The 22,042-nt window shown below is 45.4% G+C and overlaps 1 protein-coding gene across 11 annotated transcripts in view; it reads left to right on the top strand.

The window, feature by feature from the left end:
• Positions 1-20,849, top strand: part of TMCC1 (transmembrane and coiled-coil domain family 1) — a 77,487-nt gene extending 56,638 nt beyond the window's left edge. For 8 of the 11 annotated variants that reach the window (XM_088061755.1, XM_014251762.2, XM_088061751.1 and 5 more), the window contains 3 exons: positions 5,985-6,919; positions 14,331-14,466; positions 16,732-19,657. In XM_088061755.1, the coding sequence (XP_087917881.1) occupies positions 5,985-6,919; positions 14,331-14,466; positions 16,732-17,046 (1,386 nt within the window). In that variant the 3' untranslated portion in view covers positions 17,047-19,657. The other 3 variants (XM_014251761.2, XM_014251763.2, XM_088061753.1) reach the window with 3 other exon arrangements.
• The last annotated feature ends 1,193 nt before the right edge of the window (positions 20,850-22,042 follow it).

The raw sequence follows: 22,042 nt of genomic DNA, 5'->3' as shown, positions 1-22,042 counted from the left end.
ACAGCTCTGAGGAAAAGAAAGCTGGCTGCTTTACAGCTAAACTATTTCTGGCACTTGATGTGGCACATGAAGTCACATCTCCATTTCATATTGAATTAGGTACAAGACCATGGGCAAGTCACCCTGCAGTTGCTTTACCAAATCCCAAGTTGTGGTTGAGGGTTTGTGTGCCTCAGGCCATTGCTTGGGGGTTGCTGCTCTTTGCACCAGTGAAGCAGTCCCAGGTCACCTTTCTCTCCAGAGGTGTTTCTGCTCAGTCTGTCTTGGGCCTAATGGTGAACCACATTTGGGAAAGTAGTAAGAACATCCCCAAGCACCTCATCACTTAGTTCCCAGTGAGTTTGCACCTTGGCTCTAGAAAGAGCTGTTGGACCTGTCTGTCCCCAGGCTGTGCCAGAACAGGGCTGGGCAGGGAGCTGCTTGGCTTGGATGCCCCTAAAGAAAGGGAATGCTCAATTCCGTGCAAGGCACTCCAGCATGTGTGAAATGTTGCCCCTATGTGGTTGCCCACAGCCCTTCTGTCCAGGCAGGGACCTGCCCTCTCCCCTCTCTGCCAAGGGAGGCTTTTGGGGCTCTGGGTTGGCAGATGTACCATTAGCGCATTCCTGTTGCAGCAGTCATCACTCATGACTGTTTAACTACTGTGAGTAAGGTGTAAAGCCATTTCCTCTTGGTGGTACAGTGTTGGTTCCCTGCTCAAGCTGTTGTCTGAGGCGGGCAAAGGCATTTTACTGGAATTTTTTTCTTGGATATTTTTCTGAGTAATTTTTCATTTTTTGTTTTCTCACTGTTTTGTTTTTTTTAACCCATAACCGTGGTTATCTTCCCACCATTTTGAGGGTTTATTGCCCATAAGCAAAGGCTGTACAACTTTCAGAAACCCCCAGTTTATAATCTAAACAATGAGCTGTGCTATGAAGAACACACAGCAAGACTCCCTTGAACTGTCCATCTGTTTGTGTGCTTTCCTTAGCCAGGTTTAATATGGATTTGGATTTAGGAGCATGCTAGAGACAGCTCAGTTGCTGTCAAAGGATGACCATAGGTCTATGTGGTTGAGTAACTGGAGGTGTTAAAAAGCAAAGCTGCTGCAGCTTCTGAAGATTTGATCGGTCAATACAGTTTTGCAGGATAACTGCAGTCACAAGGAATCACACTGGACCTGTTCTTTGTTTTTCCTTTGTCTTGACAGTAAAGCCAAGACAGATGTTTTGTAGAGCGGGGAGCATGTATGCACCCTGAGCATTTGCTGAGGGAAGGTGGAAGGTAGATTCGTAAATGAATCCTCATGTGAATGAGCAGTTGTCTCCAGGGATGGTTCAGTGCAGCAGTATTTAGATCTTCTGTCTGTATTTACCTGAGAGATGAATGAACAGAAATATTCTCCCTTACTGTTGCACAGGATTTGCAGTTGTAGAAATATGCAACTAGAAATAAATAGTTGACCCATAGAATTGGTGATATCAGATGTATGGCAATGTTGCAGCAGACAAACAGATCCACAAATGGAGGATGTGGAAGTAGTATCTGGGAGATACTCAAAAGCTTTCTGGTCCTGGGCAACTGGCTTTTGGTGGCCCTGCCTGAGCAGGGGGTTGGACCAGGTGAACTCCAGAGGTCCCTTTCAACCCTAACTGATTTGTGATTCAGTAACAACCTTTAAAACACAAAGCATTGGATAAACAACTCTTAATTCTCGATCACCTGTAGGTCATAAAGAGCTTATTGCATCACCCAAGTGGATGAGGCAGCAGACTTTGTGACACATCTTTGTTTCCTTTGGGACCTGTGGTAAGTTGTGCCATATACAATGACTGTGTTGGATCCAGGGGAGCAGGGCGCTGACTGCTCATGAGAGAGTGGCGCTGGTGCCACCTTGACCCATGTGTTGCAAGAGTCATGTGCTGTAGGTGGCATGCAGGGAGGTGACTTGTGGCTGTTGATGGCATTTAATTTAATATGTTAAAGGTACCTCATAGTAATTTATGATTAAGTAAGTATCTCTTCATTGTACCTACTGAGGATTCTGTATGCATTTATTCAAATGTGCACTTAGGTGTTTTAGTGCAGCTGCAACGAAGTGGGGCCTGGGGGGCTCTTACTCTGCAGACATGGTAAGGCACAAAGAATGGTGGGGGGTTTTCCCCCCTGTGACTTTTGTTTCCTGTAAGGCATTAATTAGAGATCTTACTAACAAACCAAGTCTCTTGTAACTGTCATCAGAGATTTTGAGTATCTGCTCCTGTGCCTGCCTGAGGCTGGAGACCATCTGTCCACCTAGCGTAGAGGGGTTGGCCAAGTCCCTGTGCCCATCCCTGCACCTGCCATGCGCTAATGATGCTGTTAATGAGTCGTGTTTCCAAACAGGAAGTCTGAAACCTAAGACTGTCTATGAGTCTCATAGATTTTCTGCCTGTATGACTGTATTTCCTTTAGCACATAGGAAGAGGAAGCAAAACAACTTCTGAATGTTTTCATGGTTAGTTTTAGCTGCCAGTCAGGTGTGCAGTCACTGGGAAGGTGATTAACCCAGGCACCTCAAGTGTTGTTAGCTCCTTTGTGGCGCTGTGCAGTCTCACTCTGAGCTCCCCTGTCTCACTTTGTGCCCTGTATGTGTTTACTGTAAGTAGCTTGACAACTTTCAGTCACACTTGTGTAGCTCCAGTCTTCACAAGGGGAGGGAGGAGGAGGCAGGAGTTGCCCTCTTGCAGCAGGCTTGCTCTGAAAGCTGCTGTTTGCTTAAGCCAGCTGCCCTGAGTGTTCAAAAGCAAAAATCCATCTTCTTGGTGAATGACCGGTATATGCTTTTACTGGAAGAGTTTTAGGACGGCAAAATACCTTTAAAAGAGCTGCTGTATTTAATTTCAGCAGCACCAATCAGGCAGAATCATGAGGTGGTTTTTTTTGGGCTGTGTGCTGCAGAACAGACATTGGAAAGCTTGTACAGGAGGGAAAGCCTGAGAGCATAAACAGTTGAGAAGTTGGTCAGATCTTGAGAGAGAGAGCATAAGGCCCTCACATGATTTCATCTGGTTTGTGACATAATGCCAAAGCAGTTCTCAGTGTACCTCCTGGTGGGAGGGCACACATCTCCCCTTATCTGGACTGTCAATATAATGGAAAATTGTATTGCAAGAGAGATTGACTATTGAATTGTAACCTCTATTCTTATACAAGCAGTAATCATTATAGTATTTAATTTACCAGCATTTTTTCAGGACAGATTGACCATCATCTCAAATTCAATAATAAGTCATCAGCATTTCCCAGGGACACAGTTTGTGCTGATCCTTCCCTTTACAAAGCCTTGTCGATATGGACAAAGTACTTAAATTATCTCTGTTCTGTTCCAGAACTGCACTTTGCACAGTCTTTTCCATTTGAATTGGAAAGGACCCTTTTTGTTATTTCAGAATAAAATCCACGCAGCTGGTAATTATAAAGCAATTATCCCAACATGGTTTATTCTATTACTGCTGTTCTAGTTCATTTTCTACCACAGGTATAGGGAGATAACCTGGGCAGATTTGATGAAGTCAATTGACTTTAAAAAGGGGGAAGAGAAAGTTTCTACCAAATTTTTCTCTCACAAAACTTGTGTCATGAGAGGAAGATGTACTATTAGTGTAATTTATGGTAATTTTCCATATACATACACTAATTAGACCAAACCTGGAGTAAATTAAGCTGATAGAAACTCTTTTGAAGCCCCAAAAGTTCTGTGACACTGATCTGTGCAGATTTCAGCTCAGACCCTCTGGGCTGCAGAAGAACTGGTGATGAGCAATTTTTTGGTTCTGGGACACTGGGTCAGTCCCTTGCTCACTCAGCCTTACCACTGCCCAGAAAAAAATCAATTATGGAAAAAAAAAAAGTTATAGTAAATTAATTTGTGGAAGTTTTGCATCAAAACTGTGGATCTTTCTGGTTTTCTTCATATGTCTGTCCTTGCTCTGAAGGAGGTAGAAATAGTTATGAATGGATTGAGAAGCCTTTGGTTCATGGGCAGTTAACAGTAATAGGATTGTCTTGGTGTGCTGCACAGATAGTTTGTGCTGTGCTGCTCTTGGGGTGGCGGCTGGTTGGCGGAGCTGCTCTGTGGGTGAGGCACGGACCAGATGCGCCATGGGTGCTGGGTGGTGCTCCCAGGCCAAGCATGCCCTGCACAGGCAGGGTCTTTGTGTTCATCTAGGCCACAGGGAGAAATCTGATCAGTGACAGCCCTGGGAAAAATCATAATGAAATTACAAACTCCAAGAATATATATTTTCACCAATGTGAATTACTTCCAAATGCATGTCCCAGCATCTCAGAAACAGCATGTTCTCTGTGCAGTAGTGGTATCATGCATAGTGTTGGTCCCGCTGATTAATACTAATTCTTAGCACCAATTTTCCATTGATCTATCCAGAGCTCCAGGGTTTCTACAACTAAACCCTCCTAAGAGAGCAGTTGATATTTCAGGAGTCACAGCAGAAGGAGAAATTATATTCAGTGGTTTCCAGCATCTGAACTCTTCTAGAAAGTTAATCGATTGCTTTCCCAGGTGTCTGGTTTTCCTGTTGATGGGATAGCAAACAGAGACTCTCAGGGTTATGGGAAGGAGCCTGGCTGACCCCCGGCGCTGGCCAGTGTTGCAGCCTTGCAGGGTTTTTTACATTAAATATGGAATGATGAATCGAGAGAGAGGGTAGTTAACTGTAACGGCATTTTTTGTTTTGTAAAGCGCATATTCGCAAACACAGACATGGTTCTGCGTCTGGGCAGTAGCTGTGGGTCAGCTGGCAGCTGTTCCAGTGGAACGGGCCGGGGAGCTGCCGGCTGCTCGCCCCCGAGCCGCGGGGACGGGAGCGGAGCGTGCGGGCAGCAGTCACGGCTGCTCGCCAGCTCCGCGCTGGGGACGGGGGCCTCGGGATCCAAAAGTCATGGTAATTATATTAATACTGGAGATTCCCAGCGGGACGCGTGTGGCTGCGGCTCCGCGGCTCCCCGGCCCGGCGAGGCCTCCGTGCCGCGAGGGGGCGGGCGGGGCGCGCAGCCGTGCCCGGCCAGCGGAGCCATGCACGGGGAGCGGGCGCTGCTGCCCCGCCGGGACAAGGTACGGCGGGGGGCCGCGGGCGTTCTTCCGCCGGGGTCCCACCGTAGCCCCGACCCGGGTTCGGAGCGTGGTCGGCTCCAGGGAGGAATGTCCAGATTGGGAGCGGCCGGTGCGGCCGCACCTGCCTGCCCGGGCTTTCCCGGCTCCGCGGCGGGTACTTGGCGAGTTGGATTGAACGTGAAACAGAGTTTAAGCTGTTTGGTTGGTTGGTTGGTTGGTTGGTTGGGGGTTTTGGGGGGTTTGTTTGTTTGGTTTTGGTTTTGGTTTTTTTGCTATAAGGGGGGGGTGGGGGTTGTCCTTTGAAACTCACTATTTTCCTCCCACTCGGAGACACCTGCTCGCAGTGTTTGCCATGGCAAGGAGAAGTGTTCGGGTGCCTCTCAGGCTCCATTTTTCTGTTAGAAGCGCTGGCTGTAGTAGATTGGTTGTAGGTTCACTGTTGCTGCTGTTCAAACAGGTGAAGCACTAGGAAAGACTCGGGTGTGCTGTACTGTACAGTTAAACTGTGTGGGTTTTGCCCTCAGTTACCTTCTCAGTCTCTTCACTCTCTAGCTAGTTGAGCCCCTGCCCTTGTACTGATGTCTTGGAGTGCTTGGTCTGCCAAGCTGGGGTGCACATTTGTGCTTGGGTTTTGAATTGTTGCCATGCCAGGTTTAGGTGATTAAGTGGAGTAAAATATGAGAGGTTTTACTTTTTTTTCAACTTTTGCTGGATGGCTGTAAAATATGTGAAGCTCTCTTGATTGATACGGTCCCCTGACTAGCTGAAAAAATGTACATTTTTTCAGAATTATATCCATTTGCCCAGTTGGTTGGTATAAAGAAGGAAAGCTTTCTGTTGGTGAAACTGCTGATTAGCACTCATGTTTCTCTCCCTCTGTGCTTAGATTGAGCGATTGGAAGTCAGCAGCTTGGCGCAGACCTCCAGTGCCGTGGCCTCCAGCACTGATGGCAGCATCAACGCAGACTCTGTTGATGGGACCCCAGATCCGCAGCGGACAAAAGTGGCCATCACACACCTGCAGCAGAAGATACTGAAGCTGACAGAGCAGATCAAAATTGAGCAAACAGCCCGTGATGACAACGTGGCAGAGTACCTGAAATTGGCCAACAATGCAGATAAGCAGCAGAGTGCCCGCATCAAGCAAGTGTTTGAGAAGAAAAATCAAAAGTCAGCCCAGACCATCTTGCAGCTGCAGAAGAAACTGGAACATTATCATCGAAAGCTGAGAGAAATTGAACAAAATGGGATCCCTCGGCAGCCAAAGGATGTCTTCAGGGATATGCATCAGGGTTTGAAAGATGTTGGAGCAAAAGTCACTGGATTCAGTGAGGGAGTGGTAGACAGTGTAAAAGGTGGGCTTTCCAGTTTCTCCCAGGCTACACATTCAGCAGCAGGAGCTGTGGTTTCCAAACCCAGGGAGATTGCCTCCCTCATAAGGAACAAGTTTGGGAGTGCAGACAACATTGCTAATCTGAAAGACTCCTTAGAAGAAGGCCAAGAAGATGGGACAGGAGGCAAGGCTCTAGGTGTTATTCAGAACTTTCAGTCAAGCCCAAAATATGGCAGTGAAGAGGATTGTTCCAGTGCCACGTCAGGCTCAGTGGGAGCCAACAGCACAACAGGGGGCCCTGTGGGAGCTTCCAGCTCCAAAACAAACACTCTGGATATGCAGAGCTCGGGGTTTGATGCAGTACTGCATGAGATTCAAGAAATTCGAGAGACACAGGCAAGACTGGAAGAATCATTTGAGGACCTTAAGGTTCGCTACCAGAGGGATTACACGTTGATAATGCAGACCTTGCAGGAGGAGCGGTACAGGTATGTGCTGTGGTACTTCATTTGACAATCCAGTGCTGTGATTGCAGAGCACCAGAGTTGAGGATGGTAGTGCTCAGCAGGCTTTTCCCAACAGCCTGATTCAAATGGATAGTTCTGTGGTCTTCTCAGGACTTTTCCCTCCCAGTTCTGCCTTTTATAAATATTGCTATCTTGCTGCTCACCTCCCTCTCTGTACAAGAAAGAGATTGTAAGGAAAAAGGTTATTTCAAAGTATTTTCAAGATAAAAAGTGAAGCTGAAGAGGTCTAATAAGGTGTCGCAAACCCAGGAGTACATTGATGAAATTACCTTTATCAGACAGTTAAGGTTTGGATCAAAGCAAATGACAGGGAGCTAATGTGGTCATGATTTGACCTTGCCTTCTTCAACTCAGATCCATATCTACCAGAGAAAGAAACATTCCAGCTTTCTTCAGGGTCTCTAAAAAGACACAATCTTGCCCGTGTGCCAAAACTGAGATATCCCTTCCCTTCTCTGCTCAGCCCACAGTGGCAGCACTCAGTGAAATGAAGCTGAATTAAGTGTCAGATACTGACAGTGCTCGTGTCGTGGAGATGATAGGGCTCTGGAAGCAGGTAACTCAAGTTTCCATCAGCCTTCCCCTCACTGGAAGGAATGGGAAGGTGGAGCAGTTGCTGCAGTACTGCTGACCCCTGATGAACTCACAGGGGAGAGGTGACAGTGGCTTCAGGAAGGCAGCCTGGCTGGTTGCCCCCACCTCTCTGCTGAGGAAAACTGCCCATGGAGAGGTACTGAGGGAATACTTCCCTTTCCTTGCTGGGTGAGAGAGGCTTTCTGCAGACTGCCCTATGCTGTCCAGCAGAACACCTGACATCCTCCCCCTCACATGCTGGGAGCAAGGACTTGACTCCAGGCTCTGAAGGGAAGAGTTACTAGCTGCCCTTCTGCAGGCATCCAAGACAGGATTCTTAAACTTTAAATGACAAATGCAGGACCCAAGCCCTCGTTCTGGTGAAGGACAGCAGGCTGTTGTCATGAGGTTCTTTATGGTGTTCATGACTTTGCTAGGATGTGAAACACAACCTGAAAGGCATAGTGGAGCTGCTGGGCATGTGTACAGGCTTGCTGAAGTGCCCTGTGCCACTTGCTGCACTGGTTTGTGCAGTGTAACATGGAGTTGCCCTACAGCTCTTTAGACGTGCTGATGCCAAATCATTGGAAAAACTCTGGAAAAGGCTAGCCTGCTGGGATCTGGTAGAGAGAGCAGGCTCTCGGTGTGTTTTTCAGAGCTTGGGCAAACAAAGCCAGACCAACACCACTCTCTAATCCTGCTTTGCAACTATCAGTTTGACTGAAACCAGCAACCAGCACAGTAGCTTTGGTTCCTAGTGCCTCAGTGTCATCAAGTCATCCCAAAGCAACGTGGAGCTGGGTCTTCTGCTCTGCAGCAGAGAGGTGCTGTTGTCTGTTGCTGTGTAGGTTGTTGTTTCACACATACAGCAGCAACCATTCATAGTGGAATGCTATAAATGCAAGCACAGCACAGTGAAGGATTGGCCTGAAAATACAATAGCAGACCTTGGGGACCGATGTGTGCTGTCAGCTAAACGAGCTGGTCACTGCCCAGCACCTCTGAGCAAGGTTCAAGTAGGTCCCATACTAGCACACCATGAAGTCATATCTGTCATGTGCCATTAACCTTTGCAGAACACTCCCCTGAGGTCAGCACAGACCCCAAGCACTAACCAAGGCAGCCTAGAGTGAAAAGCAGGGAGAATCTGCATTTGGCTTATAAAAGCTTAAGATAGTAATTTAGACCTGTCATTTGGAATGTTGATGCAAATTAATTAAAGGTGTGACCTTTAAAGAGGACCAGTCAAACCACACTCAGTGCCCTTGTCTATGTGGGTAACTGCATGATCAGCAAGAGCTCATGGGTTAATCATGGTTAGATGTGACTGTGTGACTGTACAAATGTAGATTCTTGTTTTTATAGCTTCTGTATTTTGAACCCTCACAATGATAAAAGCCAACATCACCTTAGAAGTGGAAGGTGACATGGTATGTCCAAGGGCAGAGGAGGGGTGGCACCTGTTCCTCCAACTGGAACTCCTCTTGCTCCTCAGCTCTTTTTGGAAAAAAAAAAAAAGAAAGGAAAGGAGGTTGTGGTTTGATGCTGGTAGGCTGGTGATTCAGATTAATCATAATTGGCTTTAAAAGTTGTAAATACCTCCTAACTCTGCTCAGTTTATGGGAAGCTTTCAAAAACAAACAGTTGAGTTGGAGCTTAAAAAAAAAGTTTTTGGAGAAGCCTTTTGCTTGTCAGGTGACACTGAGTGTTTGCATTGTACCTGGAAGCTGAAACAAAGAACATGCCATGACATTTTCTCACCTGGTCTTTGTCCATTTCCTCTTTCTTAGATCATCTTCTGTTTTGCAGGTTCTGATCTTTTTCCTTCTTTGTGTTCATGCAGTTTTTGATTATCAGCCATGGCTTGCCTCACAGATTTTCCATGACCTCCTTCATCTCCTCCCTCCCCTCTCCCTGCTTTTCCAAATCTTGTCTATCACTCCATGTGGCTGCCGGTTTGCTAACCCTAGTCTCTGAGGCAGGGACTCACCTGTCCAGTTGCTCCAGTTCTCCTGCCCTGGTGCACCATGGCAAGGCCAGGCTGGGCTGTGTTGCCCAGCACATGCTGGCCCGGAGCACTGCTCTGCACTGCACTGCTGTGCTTTGCTCTGCACTGCTGTGCTCTGCTCTGCACTGCTCTGCACTGCTCTGCTCTGCACTGCACTGCTGTGCTTTGCTCTGCACTGCTGTGCTCTGCTCTGCACTGCTCTGCACTGCTCTGCACTGCTCTGCACTGCTCTGCACTGCACTGCTCTGCACTGCTGTGCTCTGCTCTGCACTGCTCTGCACTGCTCTGCTCTGCACTGCTCTGCTCTGCACTGCACTGCTCTGCTCTGCACTGCACTGCTCTGCTCTGCACTGCTCTGCACTGCTCTGCACTGCTCTGCACTGCTGTGCTCTGCTCTGCTCTGCACTGCTCTGCACTGCTCTGCTCTGCACTGCTGTGCTTTGCTCTGCACTGCTGTGCTCTGCTCTGCACTGCTCTGCACTGCTCTGCTCTGCACTGCTCTGCTCTGCACTGCACTGCACTGCTCTGCTCTGCACTGCACTGCTCTGCTCTGCACTGCTGTGCTTTGCTCTGCACTGCTGTGCTCTGCTCTGCACTGCTCTGCACTGCACTGCTCTGCTCTGCACTGCTCTGCACTGCTGTGCTTTGCTCTGCACTGCTGTGCTTTGCTCTGCACTGCTGTGCTCTGCTCTGCACTGCTCTGCTCTGCTCTGCTCTGCTCTGCACTGCACTGCTGTGCTCTGCTCTGCTCTGCACTGCTCTGCACTGCTCTGCACTGCTCTGCTCTGCACTGCTGTGCTTTGCTCTGCACTGCTGTGCTCTGCTCTGCACTGCTCTGCACTGCACTGCTCTGCACTGCTCTGCACTGCTGTGCTCTGCACTGCTGTGCTCTGCACTGCTGTGCACTGCTCTGCACTGCTCTGCACTGCTCTGCTCTGCTCTGCTCTGCACTGCTCTGCTCTGCACTGCTCTGCACTGCTCTGCACTGCTCTGCACTGCACTGCTCTGCACTGCTGTGCTCTGCACTGCTGTGCTCTGCACTGCTCTGCACTGCTCTGCACTGCTCTGCACTGCTCTGCACTGCTCTGCACTGCTCTGCTCTGCTCTGCACTGCTCTGCACTGCTCTGCTCTGCACTGCTCTGCTCCACTGGGACTGAGCCACCGAGGAAGGAAGAGTCTGACAGTACTTGGCCATCTTGGTTTTCTTATGCATTGTGAGCAGATGCTGAAATGGCTTGTTGCTTATCTCATCATTGGAAAGTGGCAGTTGTTTACTTATACAAGCAGGGACTTACTATGCTGAGACTGAAATAAAGTTACTGCTGAGTGTTTTCATCTTGCTTGTCCCTTTAGGAACCTGTTTGTACGTGGTAAAATCATAAGCTCACATATTTGGAGTGTGGCCAGTCTAAGGTTTCGGATTTCTTCCCAAGCCTGACAGCCATGAAAAGGGCATTTAAGTCTCCCATGCTTCTGTCAGAAGAAATCCTTCAGCCAAAAGTCTAGTCACTGGTACTTCCATTTATCTGGGTTTTGATGTAGTCCAATTGTCACACTTCAGTCTGTCCTCATGATGTGTTTTAAAATAGACCAAAGGAGCTAAACCTCTGAGGTCTGAGAGTGCGGCTGGGCAGTGGAGGCAGCATGTTGGGCCAAGTTGGTGTTCACCCAGCACCAAAACATCCCTGCAAAGCTGTCTGTCCTTCTTCCAGGGAGGCTGGAGCTGGAAGTACAGGGATGTGTGCGGGTATCATGAGCAGCTCGTGCTTCCTCTCTGGAGTCAGCTCTGTCCTTCATGTATCCTCTAGGCAGAAGATTTTGGAGCATATTACAAATAACTACTGGTTTTAGCTGTGCACTCCACTACTGGAAGTGTGTTCAATAGCATAAAGATATATTTAGTGACAAATAAAGATTGCACGAAAGTTTGTATGACAGCTATAAAAAGTAAAAGGTCCATCTTGAGACACATCTGAAGACAGATATTAAACTTCATTCACAGTTTACTGCAGATGTCTTTGTAGCATTAGTTTGATCAGTTTCTTTACTCAGCATAGCACTGAGTGCAGATCAAATGTCTTTTCTTATCACATTCCTCCCTTCCATGTGTTGTGTTAGCTGTCTATTTTACAGCTATTACTTTAAAATGCCTTAAAGCTTTTTTTAAAAATTAGATAGTCATAATTGTGTATCTGAGCCTTTTTCAGACCACTTTCCTGATTCCCATGCAGTGAGCCTCAGAAATCATGTGAAAAGTCAGCACAGCTATTTGAAATAAAGTGTTCCCATATCCCACAATTAAGCCAAGCACCCCATCTATTTTTACAGTGTCCGTAGGAACAGCTCTGATGATCTCTATGATACTTGTGACAGGCAGCATTCGCACAGAGAAGTTTCTGGGCTGGAACTTTTTCTTTTAAGGAGAAATTTCACATTTTAACAGTAAGAAATAGTTATTGAACTCCAAAGGGGCATTTTCCATACATGAAGTGAAGTGGGATTTGATTATTCAGGACACTGCTATATTCACAGACAAGTTTAGTTTGTTCAGTAGACCCTGGCATTCATGAGTTAGATGGATGTATTTTGTCTTAACCCTCTTGACAGGTAGTCTATCCCTTTTATTTCTGTAATACTCCCACTTAAATGCAAACCAGCTTTCAACAGGGAAACCCTGGTTCTGTAAGTCATATAAAGCCCTCCTTGGTTTTTAAATTTGAACACCAGTAGAAAGCAGCTGGAAAAATAAATTTTCTAAGTTGTAGCTATTGGGACAAGAAGTGGGAAAGAAGCTGAATGGTGGATGTGTTTTTTCAAAAATAATTCAGGGTAGGTTAGTGGGGGCAGGGGTGTGTTTTTTTAAATGACCCAGTTCTAGCAGTTGCCTGACACAGTGAGTTCTGGAAGTGCAGGTGGTTCTTGGATACAAACTGCAGCAGTTCTGGGGTTGAGCAGGGAGTGAAGTGTGGGTTGGGAACGACCTGGTTGTTCTGCAGTCTTCAGGGCAGGAAGATTGGAGCCAGCCCTTCTGCTAATCATGTTCTGTTTAAACTCTTAACTATACAGATTAGCAGGGTTTCCTTATGTTTCCTGTAGATCGAGTTAGTTTTAAAGTTATTAAAATACAATTGTTTCTTGTTAGAGAATACAATTTGAGCTGCTTGGCAACAGCAACTTCTTTATGAAAGGCTTTTATGTGAGAGGAGGTTAAAAAGCACAATCATGCTATTTTCAGAAATGCTTAAGTTTATTTTTGTGTAATAAACACACTGGTGAATTTTGTAATATAGAAACAAATGGAATATATTTCAAGGAATTGATGCTGCCCTTGGAGTGGGCTTAGTTGTGATTTTTTGGTTTTTGGCAAGTTGTTGTCAGTTTTAAGTTGTGTGGGAACAAAGGGCAATATTAATTATCTGGGCTCCTTTTTCATAAGCCAGTCTTTACATGGCCATTCCTTTGTCAGTCTTGGGAAACCAGTTCTCTGGTGTGTCCTGGCACAGTTGCACAGCTTTTCCAGCCCCTTTCTGGGCTCAGCCATGTCAGCTGGCAGCTGTCTTGGTCTCACTGCTGGTTGACCACATGCATTTTATGGCTGCAAATTGTCATGCTGTGTGTGATTCCTCCTTACTTTAAAGTAATATTGAATTGGGAGCATAAATAAAAATTCTTTTCATACTTGTCTATAAAAACAAAACTCTGAGACTGTTTTTAAAGGCTAGCTTTTGACTACAAATTCTGAAACAGCAAAAAAAAATCTCGAAAAAAATGAGAAGCAGGATTTGTGTCTTAGTTTCAGAACCTGCAATTAAATTCTTTATTCTGGATAAATATTTCTTATTCATCTTGTGGGTTTTTTGTAGGAGTTAAATTCAGGTGGAGTCAGAAGAAAAACAAAATTTAAATAAGGAATTGTCTCTGTGGTTAATTCCTTAGAAATGTCTCTGTTATTAGTATCAAGATTCAGATGATAAGGGCTGTGTGCTTTTCCCATCTGTTACAATAAGCAGACAGTGGAAATCAGAGTGGAGAAAGCCCAATGGCCACCACAGCCGTGCCCATACCTTTGTTACCATCAGAGCTACCATTTCAGTTAAGACTCTCTTAGGTAGAAGCAAAACTTTATCTCTCAGAATTGTTGTAACTCGGGTTTTTTGAGCAACCCTCTTCCTCAGGACTGCTTCTGGTCCATTCACCAAGAGCAAACTGAAAAATAAGCCTGCAGCAGGTTAGTGACTCATGTGTCCTTCTTACAAATAATATGATGGTATTTGCTTGTTAAGTTGCATCATTCATGGGAGATAAAGGAAAAACAAATCAAAGATCCATGTGACCTCATGCAGAGATCAGACAGTAATAGCATGTTCTCTGAGGCATCAGTCACATGTCATTTCCGTGTCATTTTTATACCCATTGCTGTTCCAAGTGTAGATTAAAATTCTTAAGAGTTTATGGTATTAGAAGGGAGCTGTTTGGTTTACACAGAAGTTTGGTGAAAATCTCCTTCTATCCTCATTCTGTCCTTTATTTCTTGCATCACTCAGCAGTTACCATGTAACTGTGTGTTTTCTCCAGATACAGAACAGTATCACAGTATCACAGAGTTTACCTGGTAGAAAGAACTAACTCCCAGCAGGAGGGCATTAGTGCTGGAGTCTGCTGTGTGCTGACTGATGCAGCCATGCTGGTTTCAGTGCACAGGCCATGGTCTTTATTGCTTGGTTGTCACTGGTGTCATTTTGCCATCCTCTTCTCCTTAAAGCCATTGTACCATGTGTTGTCATTTGTAGATGTGAAAGACTTGAAGAGCAGTTAAATGACCTGACTGAGCTCCACCAGAACGAGATCCTCAATTTAAAACAGGAGCTGGCCAGCATGGAGGAAAAGATTGCCTATCAGTCTTACGAGCGAGCCCGGGACATCCAGGTGGGTGACAGAAGCAAGGACCCAAGTCGTGCCCTCTGCCTTCTCTTCCAGGAACTCATTCACTTTTGAAGTATGCCTGCGCTTCAATATTTGATTTCAGTCCTTGTAGCTTTATTGCTAAACTGCTGCATTCCAAAAGGTCCTTATTCCATCTCTGACCTGTGGGTATCTCTCCAGGTAACCTCCTCTGTAAAGCAGGGCGGTGCTTCACACAGAGGGAACCTGCTGCTCAGCTGGAGCAGAGCAGGACCCAGAACCCACTCTTTGTGCAGGCCTTTCTATTAGACACTCAATGGGCCATGACCCAAACACTTCTTTTAGTGCTCCCAGTACATGGGCCCTGGGGTGTGGTTCTGTGTCACTAATTTTACAACAATGGTCACATACATCTAGGGAAAAATGGCTTTGTGTGTGTACTGCATTGAGTCAGGAAATAATTATTTCTGTTGGCTTTGAAGAAATAAGGTGTTTCTAAAAGAAAAGTTTCCTTTAGTATGTAAAAAAGGCTACGAAACAGAGGTCTTGAAGTTGGAGACCCTTCTACAAAGCAAAGCAGCTGCTGACCCTTACAAAAGGACCTATTCAGAAATTAGTCTCTTGGACCATTTTAAGTACTTGCTGTGGTAGTTTTATCTCAGTTCTGATTGCTGATGGGAATAATTTGTAGTGTGAGCAGAGAGTTGTAGGTTGAGTTCTACCTTTTTCCTGCCGAGGCATTTCAGCCAGGTGATTTCCTCTTCAGACCAAGCAGGTTGTGCTGTTCACACACCAGCTGCAGCTCCTGTTGTCAAACGTTTCTCCTGGTCACTGCAGTTTGGGACAGCAATTCTGCCCTGTGCTTTCAGGGGTCTTAACCAAGAAGAAGCCCTCATGTTTCACTGACCCCCACAGACATTATGCAATGAGAAATGTAACAGGTGACCATGACCTTTAAGTTAAATTTAATCAGTGCCTGTGGACAGTGGTACAATGGCCCCTGGCAATGTAAACACGAGGCTCTCCCTTGGGGAAGTGCTACAACAGTCAGGTTTTGTTCTCCTCACTAAATTCAGATGGCAGGAAGATTGAAGTGGGGATTTCTCGACAGCTTTTTTTAATCTTCATTTTATGATTCAGTGCTTTTAGTGTAAACTTAAAAGTTGGGGCAGCCTATTTCTCATCACTGCTGGGGAAAGGGAAATGTTAAGTTTTGTTGTATGAAAAACTAAGAGCATGAGCTGATGTTGTAGAGGAACAGTCCTGGTTCCTTTTTTGGTGATCAGTCTGGGAAGGACCGCTGCAGACTTGTATATCATATTTGCAGTTGGCCTGTGTGTCTGGAAAAGGGAAGATTAGCAGAAATATTTTAACTTGGTATCTTCAAGAGCAGAAGTCCCTCTTGGCGTCAATTGCCTGAAAACCTCTCTCTTCCCTAGCCCCCTGCACTACATGTCACCAGTGTTTTAGTGCAGGTTGGGTTGGTCCAGTTGGGGTTCAACCTGGTGAAAAACTCCTGACAAATCCTTCCTGAGTCAGTGGGGCTTTAGAGAGGTGGGTTTGTGCAGGGTAGGCTTCTTCCACCTCCTTTTGTTTTGCCTCTTCCTGTAGGCAGTTCCATAAATCTCATGGTTCTTACCCTTCTAGATGTCTTTCCCCAGCCCTCACACACAGTCAGCTGGAGCTGTACCGGTGCTACAGCTTGCAGCTTGGTGCAGTCTGGAGAAGATCTTCTTCCTGCAATGGCAGCTGTGTAATCCCAGCCCTAGTGCCCCTCAGACCTTTCCTTGAGCTCAGAGCTCACTAAGCAAGCAGAATGCAGCTGAGCCTCTAATAGTTATTTTTGTTGACATGGTTTTCTGCAAAGGGGTCAGAAAAGCACAAGTGACTGCAAGGAAGGTGATGGAAGTTGAGGCTCTGGGAATGAAGTTTCTGGCTAGGCACAGCACTTTTGTGCTCTGAGAGGCCTCTTGGAGCCTGAAGTGAACAGGTGGCTGGCCCCCTCTTCTGAGCAGAAGCTGTGGGGTTTCCCAGCCTGGCATCTCCATGTCAAACCTTCTGGATGTGGATGAGGTCCCATGGTGTATTGCAGGCTGCAGTCAGGGGCTGTCCAGTCAGGGGTTTCTCACCTCAGATATGGGAAATGGCACTGCTTCCCCTGCTCCTGCTGCAGGGTGGGAGCTTGGTGCATGAGCAGTGTGAGATGTGGGGATGGTGGTCCTGGCTTGGCCTGGTTGATGAGGTAACAGCTGTGAGCTTGAGTGACCCACTATGTGCTCTTGTCCACAGGAGGCACTGGAAGCGTGCCAGACGCGCATCTCCAAGATGGAGCTGCAGCAGCAGCAGCAGCAAGTGGTGCAGTTGGAGGGGCTGGAGAATGCCACGGCCAGGAACCTACTGGGGAAGTTCATCAACATTTTGCTGGCTGTCATGGCTGTCCTCCTCGTTTTTGTCTCCACTGTGGCCAACTGCGTCGTGCCCCTGATGAAGACTCGCAATAGGACGTTCAGCACTTTATTTATAGTGGTTTTCATTGCCTTTTTGTGGAAGCACTGGGATGCCATCACCGGCTACTTGGAACGATTCTTGTCTCCCCCCAGATGATGGTGGCAGGAATGGGCTGTGCCGCTCCCTCCTCGCGCTCTTGGTGAGCAAGTGTGGCAAAGATTAGTCAGCAACTACTCCGCTGAAGTTTTAAAGTGTCCGAGTGAATTTGTTTACATTTAGAATAACGTTTTTTCTCTGCAAGATGCATTGCAATAGTATTTTTTAGATTTTATTCAAGAACTCTTTTGGTGAGAATCCTGGATAATTTTTATGTAGCATGGTTCTCTTTGGATGCAAATCTTAAGATTCTTTAAAGTGTATAAAAGAAATTAATAAAATACAGAAATTTGGAGCATACCAATGGGCAATTTAAATTGTGGCTTGAACTACTGTACTAAACCTGTCAGGAAGAAGAGAACATGGTTAGCTTAAGATGAGCAAAGCTCAGTCTAGTGCACAGCCTTGAATGATGGTACCACAGCAAACCTGAAACACTAAACTTTTACTGTGAAGTCTGCCCACATTCCATGTCCGAGTGTATGTGCTGAGTGGTTTCTTTCCTTAACGAGAGAAAATCAACAACGTGTGGATCCCTCTCCCAGCTCAGCATCTGGGTTTGCCATTTGTGCTAACCTGACTTCAGTAACTTTCTGTAAGGCTGGCTAACTTGTCTGAGTGTATGGAGTGGAAGCCTCATGCCATACACAGTAACTGCACAGTCATGCTACAGTATTTTGAAGTAGTCCTTGAAATACTTATCTTTAAGCAGAAGCCCTTGGTCGCACTTTTAAGGTTTTTTTAATATATGTATATTCACAGATTTAAAAAAAAAATCCGAACAGCATACTTGAAGAGTGTAATACTCAAACTCTCAGTGCTTCCTTATTGTTTCTAATAGGATTTTTTATTATTATTATAATTATTATTATTATTGGGGCTTTTTTTTGGAAGGGGTTGGGAGGGTCATTACTTTTTTTCTTTCAAATAAAGAAGTGATGTTTTTAAATGAAGAAATGCGTGAATAATTGTGAGCCGTCTTGTCCTGAAGCAGTTCTGAGGAGGGCAGAGAATAGTTTCCAGTGTCAGCCTGTAGAACACAGCACTGTCCATATGCCATTTGTCTGTCCTCCTGAGCATAAAGATGCAGCATCATGGAAAACATCTGTCTTCTCCACACCTTTTTGTCATGCAGGGCTTTTTTTTCTTTTTCCACATGTGAAGGATTGTATGTTTATATTTTTTGTTTGCATGTCATCTCTCATTCCTGGCCTAAGGATAAGAGCAAGGAATTTCTGTTCATCTCTTCCTAGGGAAAAGACAGGTTCTTTTGAGGAAAGAAATAGTGACTCAACAGTCCACTTAATAGAATGGTTATCTCAAAAATAGTTTGAATTGAAAACAAAAAAACATGAAAAATGAAACCAAAGTTTTCCTTCTGTCAGGGTCTAGTAAGATTATTTGTATGTCTGTGGTGTGTCATCCTCTTTTTCAGCACAGGGGCCAGCAGACACCTTTGCAAATCTTTAAAGGAAATGTCAGCTTCAAATGTAACCCCAAGTCCTCACAATGTGCCATTGCTGGTGACCTGTTGGTACAGGCAGGCAGCCCTCAAGTCCAGGCAATGTGCATTCATTCTGTGCTGGTTTTCAACTGCTGTCCCTTTAACCATAACAGTGCCAAGATTCATCCTTTGTCTTCATGAAATCTAAAAACCCTCTAGGATTCTGTCAAAACCATTTATGGTGTTTAGTTAGGTCTTACTGTTTTCTTTCCTTCCAGGATCAACTTCCTTCTAGTAATCAGATGTTGCCCAAGTGACCTAAACTATGAAATCATACATAGGCATGTATGAGACACGTATAGTGGATATATACTCACACACAGGCATTGTGCTATGATGCAGATTCTGGGTTCTGAGAAAGTCCCCAAACAAGGTTAATACCTTGAGTGTTTTCTGATTGCCAGCAAATGCAAGCCCTCCACTGTCCAATCTTTCTTCCTCCAAGGGTTCTTTTCTTCTGTAGTCACAGGAAACTCAGTGCCCTTCCCCCAGGGATCCCAGTACACCTCTCTGTCACCATGTGCACTAATCTGCTCCTGTCCTAATTAAAACACAGATTGCCATTTGCAGCTGACTCAAGCCAAAGTGCTTGTGCTCTCTGCAGTGCCACAGCCAGAGTAGAGGTGTGCAGCCATTCCCTCCCTTGCTCCTGGCTCCAGCAAGGCTCTTCTCTAGTGACTCACATTCCTTGGTTAACTATCAGGTTCCCATTATGCAGGTTTTGTCAGAAACAAATGTGTGAATAACAGTAAGAACTGATTTGGCACATAACTGAAATGCTTTGTTGTCTTTTTTTTCTGAAACCTGGCCTTTGTACCTCTTTTCCTGAGTCTCGTTCACACTAGAATTGCTTAAGGTAGGTTTTTATGTGGTCAAATCAGGAAGGAGTTAAAAGCCAGTGGCTCTGGACACTCAGTGTCTGTAGTATTTAAGGAAGTGTTTGTCCCTCTTCTTTATATCTTAATTTCATTTATTGTCTCAACTCTGTCATACTTGGTAAATACCATTTGCTAGCTTGCCAGAAGGTGCAGGCTTAATAGACATCTCGGAACTCTTTGGTGAAGGCCATGTACATATGGGTCTGGACAAAGCGTCTGTCTCTTTCTCTCTCAACAGGTTCTTCCATTCCAGAAAGTTGTCTGCAGTAACGTCATGTATGATGCTGCATCCACTTCTCATATCCTAACACAACTGCCATGTGTTTTGCCTTTTGCACTAGCAGAACGTTTTGGGGTTTTCATCTCTTTTCAATTTGAAAGTCTGTGATGATTTCTGATAGCTTAATGATGATGTTGTTGGAAATGTGATTCTAGCTTTAAAGCTCCCTTTCCTTGTACATGGTTGTTTTTGCTTTCCTGATGGAGTGTTTCTGGATGATGTGTAGAGGACAGTTTCTGCTGTGGATGTGAGGGTGTGTGTGAGTACCTTTAACAGCCTCCTTTGTAGACACAAACTTTTTAGTGACCATTTCTGATTTGCAGAATGTTTCCCAAAACATTTTATATTCGGAGTTGAAGTGATTCAGAAATTGCTTAGATGTGTTTAGCACATACTGCCTTGGCTCATGAAAAGTGAAAAATATAATGGACTGTGGAAGTTCCAAGAGCAGCACCTCCTCATTAATATTTGAGGGTTCAAGTGAAGTTCATCTGTTTCCCCGATTTCCTTCAATAGAAAGAACAAAGAAAATCTTGATGGAAAAAAATTACTTTAAAAAATTTTATGAAAGGTTTTTTTTTTTTCCTGTCAGCCTCATTAGTTGAGTTCAATGATACTCAGCATGCTCCCAGCAGTTACTCTATTAGTTTATTCCAATCCCATGCGTGCTTAGGTAGGATCAGATGAATTGTTGACTTATGTGCGTGTTACACTGGGACAGGAAAGCACTGTCTGTCAGCTTTGAAAATACGCTTTTTTTTTTCATTAAAAAAAGAAAAGACATTATAACAAAAGAAGCCAAGCTACAAAGGGTTCAAGTTTGGGTAGTTTTGCCAGTCTTTAAGTGAATTCTGAAAGTGGCTAAAGAGTTACAAACCCTGTGTGTCTGTGTTGTGTATGCCAGGTGGTATAGTTGTAGGCAATTGACTTAGCTGTAAGTGTGTTTTAAAAGTGTAAAAAAATAAACAGAAAAACTCACTTGCACGGGTTGAAAAGTACAGAAATGACACTTGTGAACGTAACACTGTAGTTTATAGATCTTAAGCTGCTAATTGTTGAGAGAGATTTACATTTGTCTTGTCTGATTGTCGCAGATTTATCTGTGGCACTTTTACTGTATATAAAAAACTTAAAATAAAGACCTCAGCTATTAACAGCTGTCTACTTTGGATCTTTCCAAAGGGGTGGGGGCAGGGGGAGAAAGGTGCTGTCATGGAGAAGAAGAGGGGTGTGTCAAAACTGCTGAGCCCTAAGAGCTCAAAATGAGATCAAGTTTTCCATAGCTCTGTCAGACTTTATCCTTCACTCAGCCATACACACTAGGGCACAACGAGAATAAGCTGGAGTCAGGGTCTGGTCTCTGCAGGTAGAGGAAAGCAGCAGTAGCATTGCATCCCCATTGATCCCTTCCAGCCCCTTTGTGCCTGGGATAGCCTCTGGCAGGGTCCCTGTGGGCACACAAGGGTTCATGCATCACAGTGTCTCTGCCTGCCTCTCTGTGACTGTGACTCAGTTTGCAGGTGGCTGCAGTCAGGTGAGATGACTTACCTGAGAAGTTTGTCTTGGAAGAACCAGAAATTGGTCCTTCATTTTCCCACTGCTGGTCTGTGACCTGCCTGTCCCAGATGAGAAGGGCCCTTGCTTCTGTGGACTTTGTCCTTGAAGGAATTTCAGGGCCCACTCTGTATGAGCTGCGTATTCAGAGGCAGGTGCAATTGCAGCATCACCCATGTGTCTCAGGAAGCTTGTGATGGAGCAGTTCCAGGCCTGGCTCAGCTTGGATGAGGATGGCTGCAGCGGGCAGGACAGCACTCCTTAGCGGAAACCTCGCTCTCCTTGAGCAGAGGCAAGAGATTGCATAATGTTGGTTGAGCCACCACTCTAAACAGAAGTGTTTTGGCTACCATGTTTCATAGAAGAATTGCTGAATCCTTTTTTATTTGTACAAACTGGAAGTGAGCAGATTCCTCACTGGTATGGAAAAGATACTTATTCCTTTTGGTTTTTGGTCATGTGGTGTCAGGAACAAAGAACCAAGAAGGGAATGGAAATAATGTTTTAAGGAGAAAGGTACTGAATCCTTCTCTGTTTTCACATAGATGAAAGTACTGTAAAACCAGCAAGAGATCAAAAAGCAAAAGAAGCTGTTTGCAGGATTTTCCCCCCTGTAATCTCCTCACAACCAGAATGCAAATTCCAGCAGTTTATGGATGAAGCGAGTGCACAGTGCTGCTTTTGCTAGAGCTGTCTGGCTCAGGATAGGACATGGTTGTGAGGGTAAATGGTTCTGCATTCTTTTGGGGCGGTCACCTGAGAGGTGCTGGCTGACCAAAG

This window comes from Pseudopodoces humilis, chromosome 13, assembly GCF_049639895.1.
Source record: "Pseudopodoces humilis isolate 2021_Gansu_Grassland_sample_001 chromosome 13, ASM4963989v1, whole genome shotgun sequence".
NCBI classification, from domain to species: domain Eukaryota; kingdom Metazoa; phylum Chordata; class Aves; order Passeriformes; family Paridae; genus Pseudopodoces; species Pseudopodoces humilis.
The sequence above is the reverse complement of the archived record's forward strand: the minus strand, read 5'-3'. Positions and strand labels throughout refer to the sequence as shown.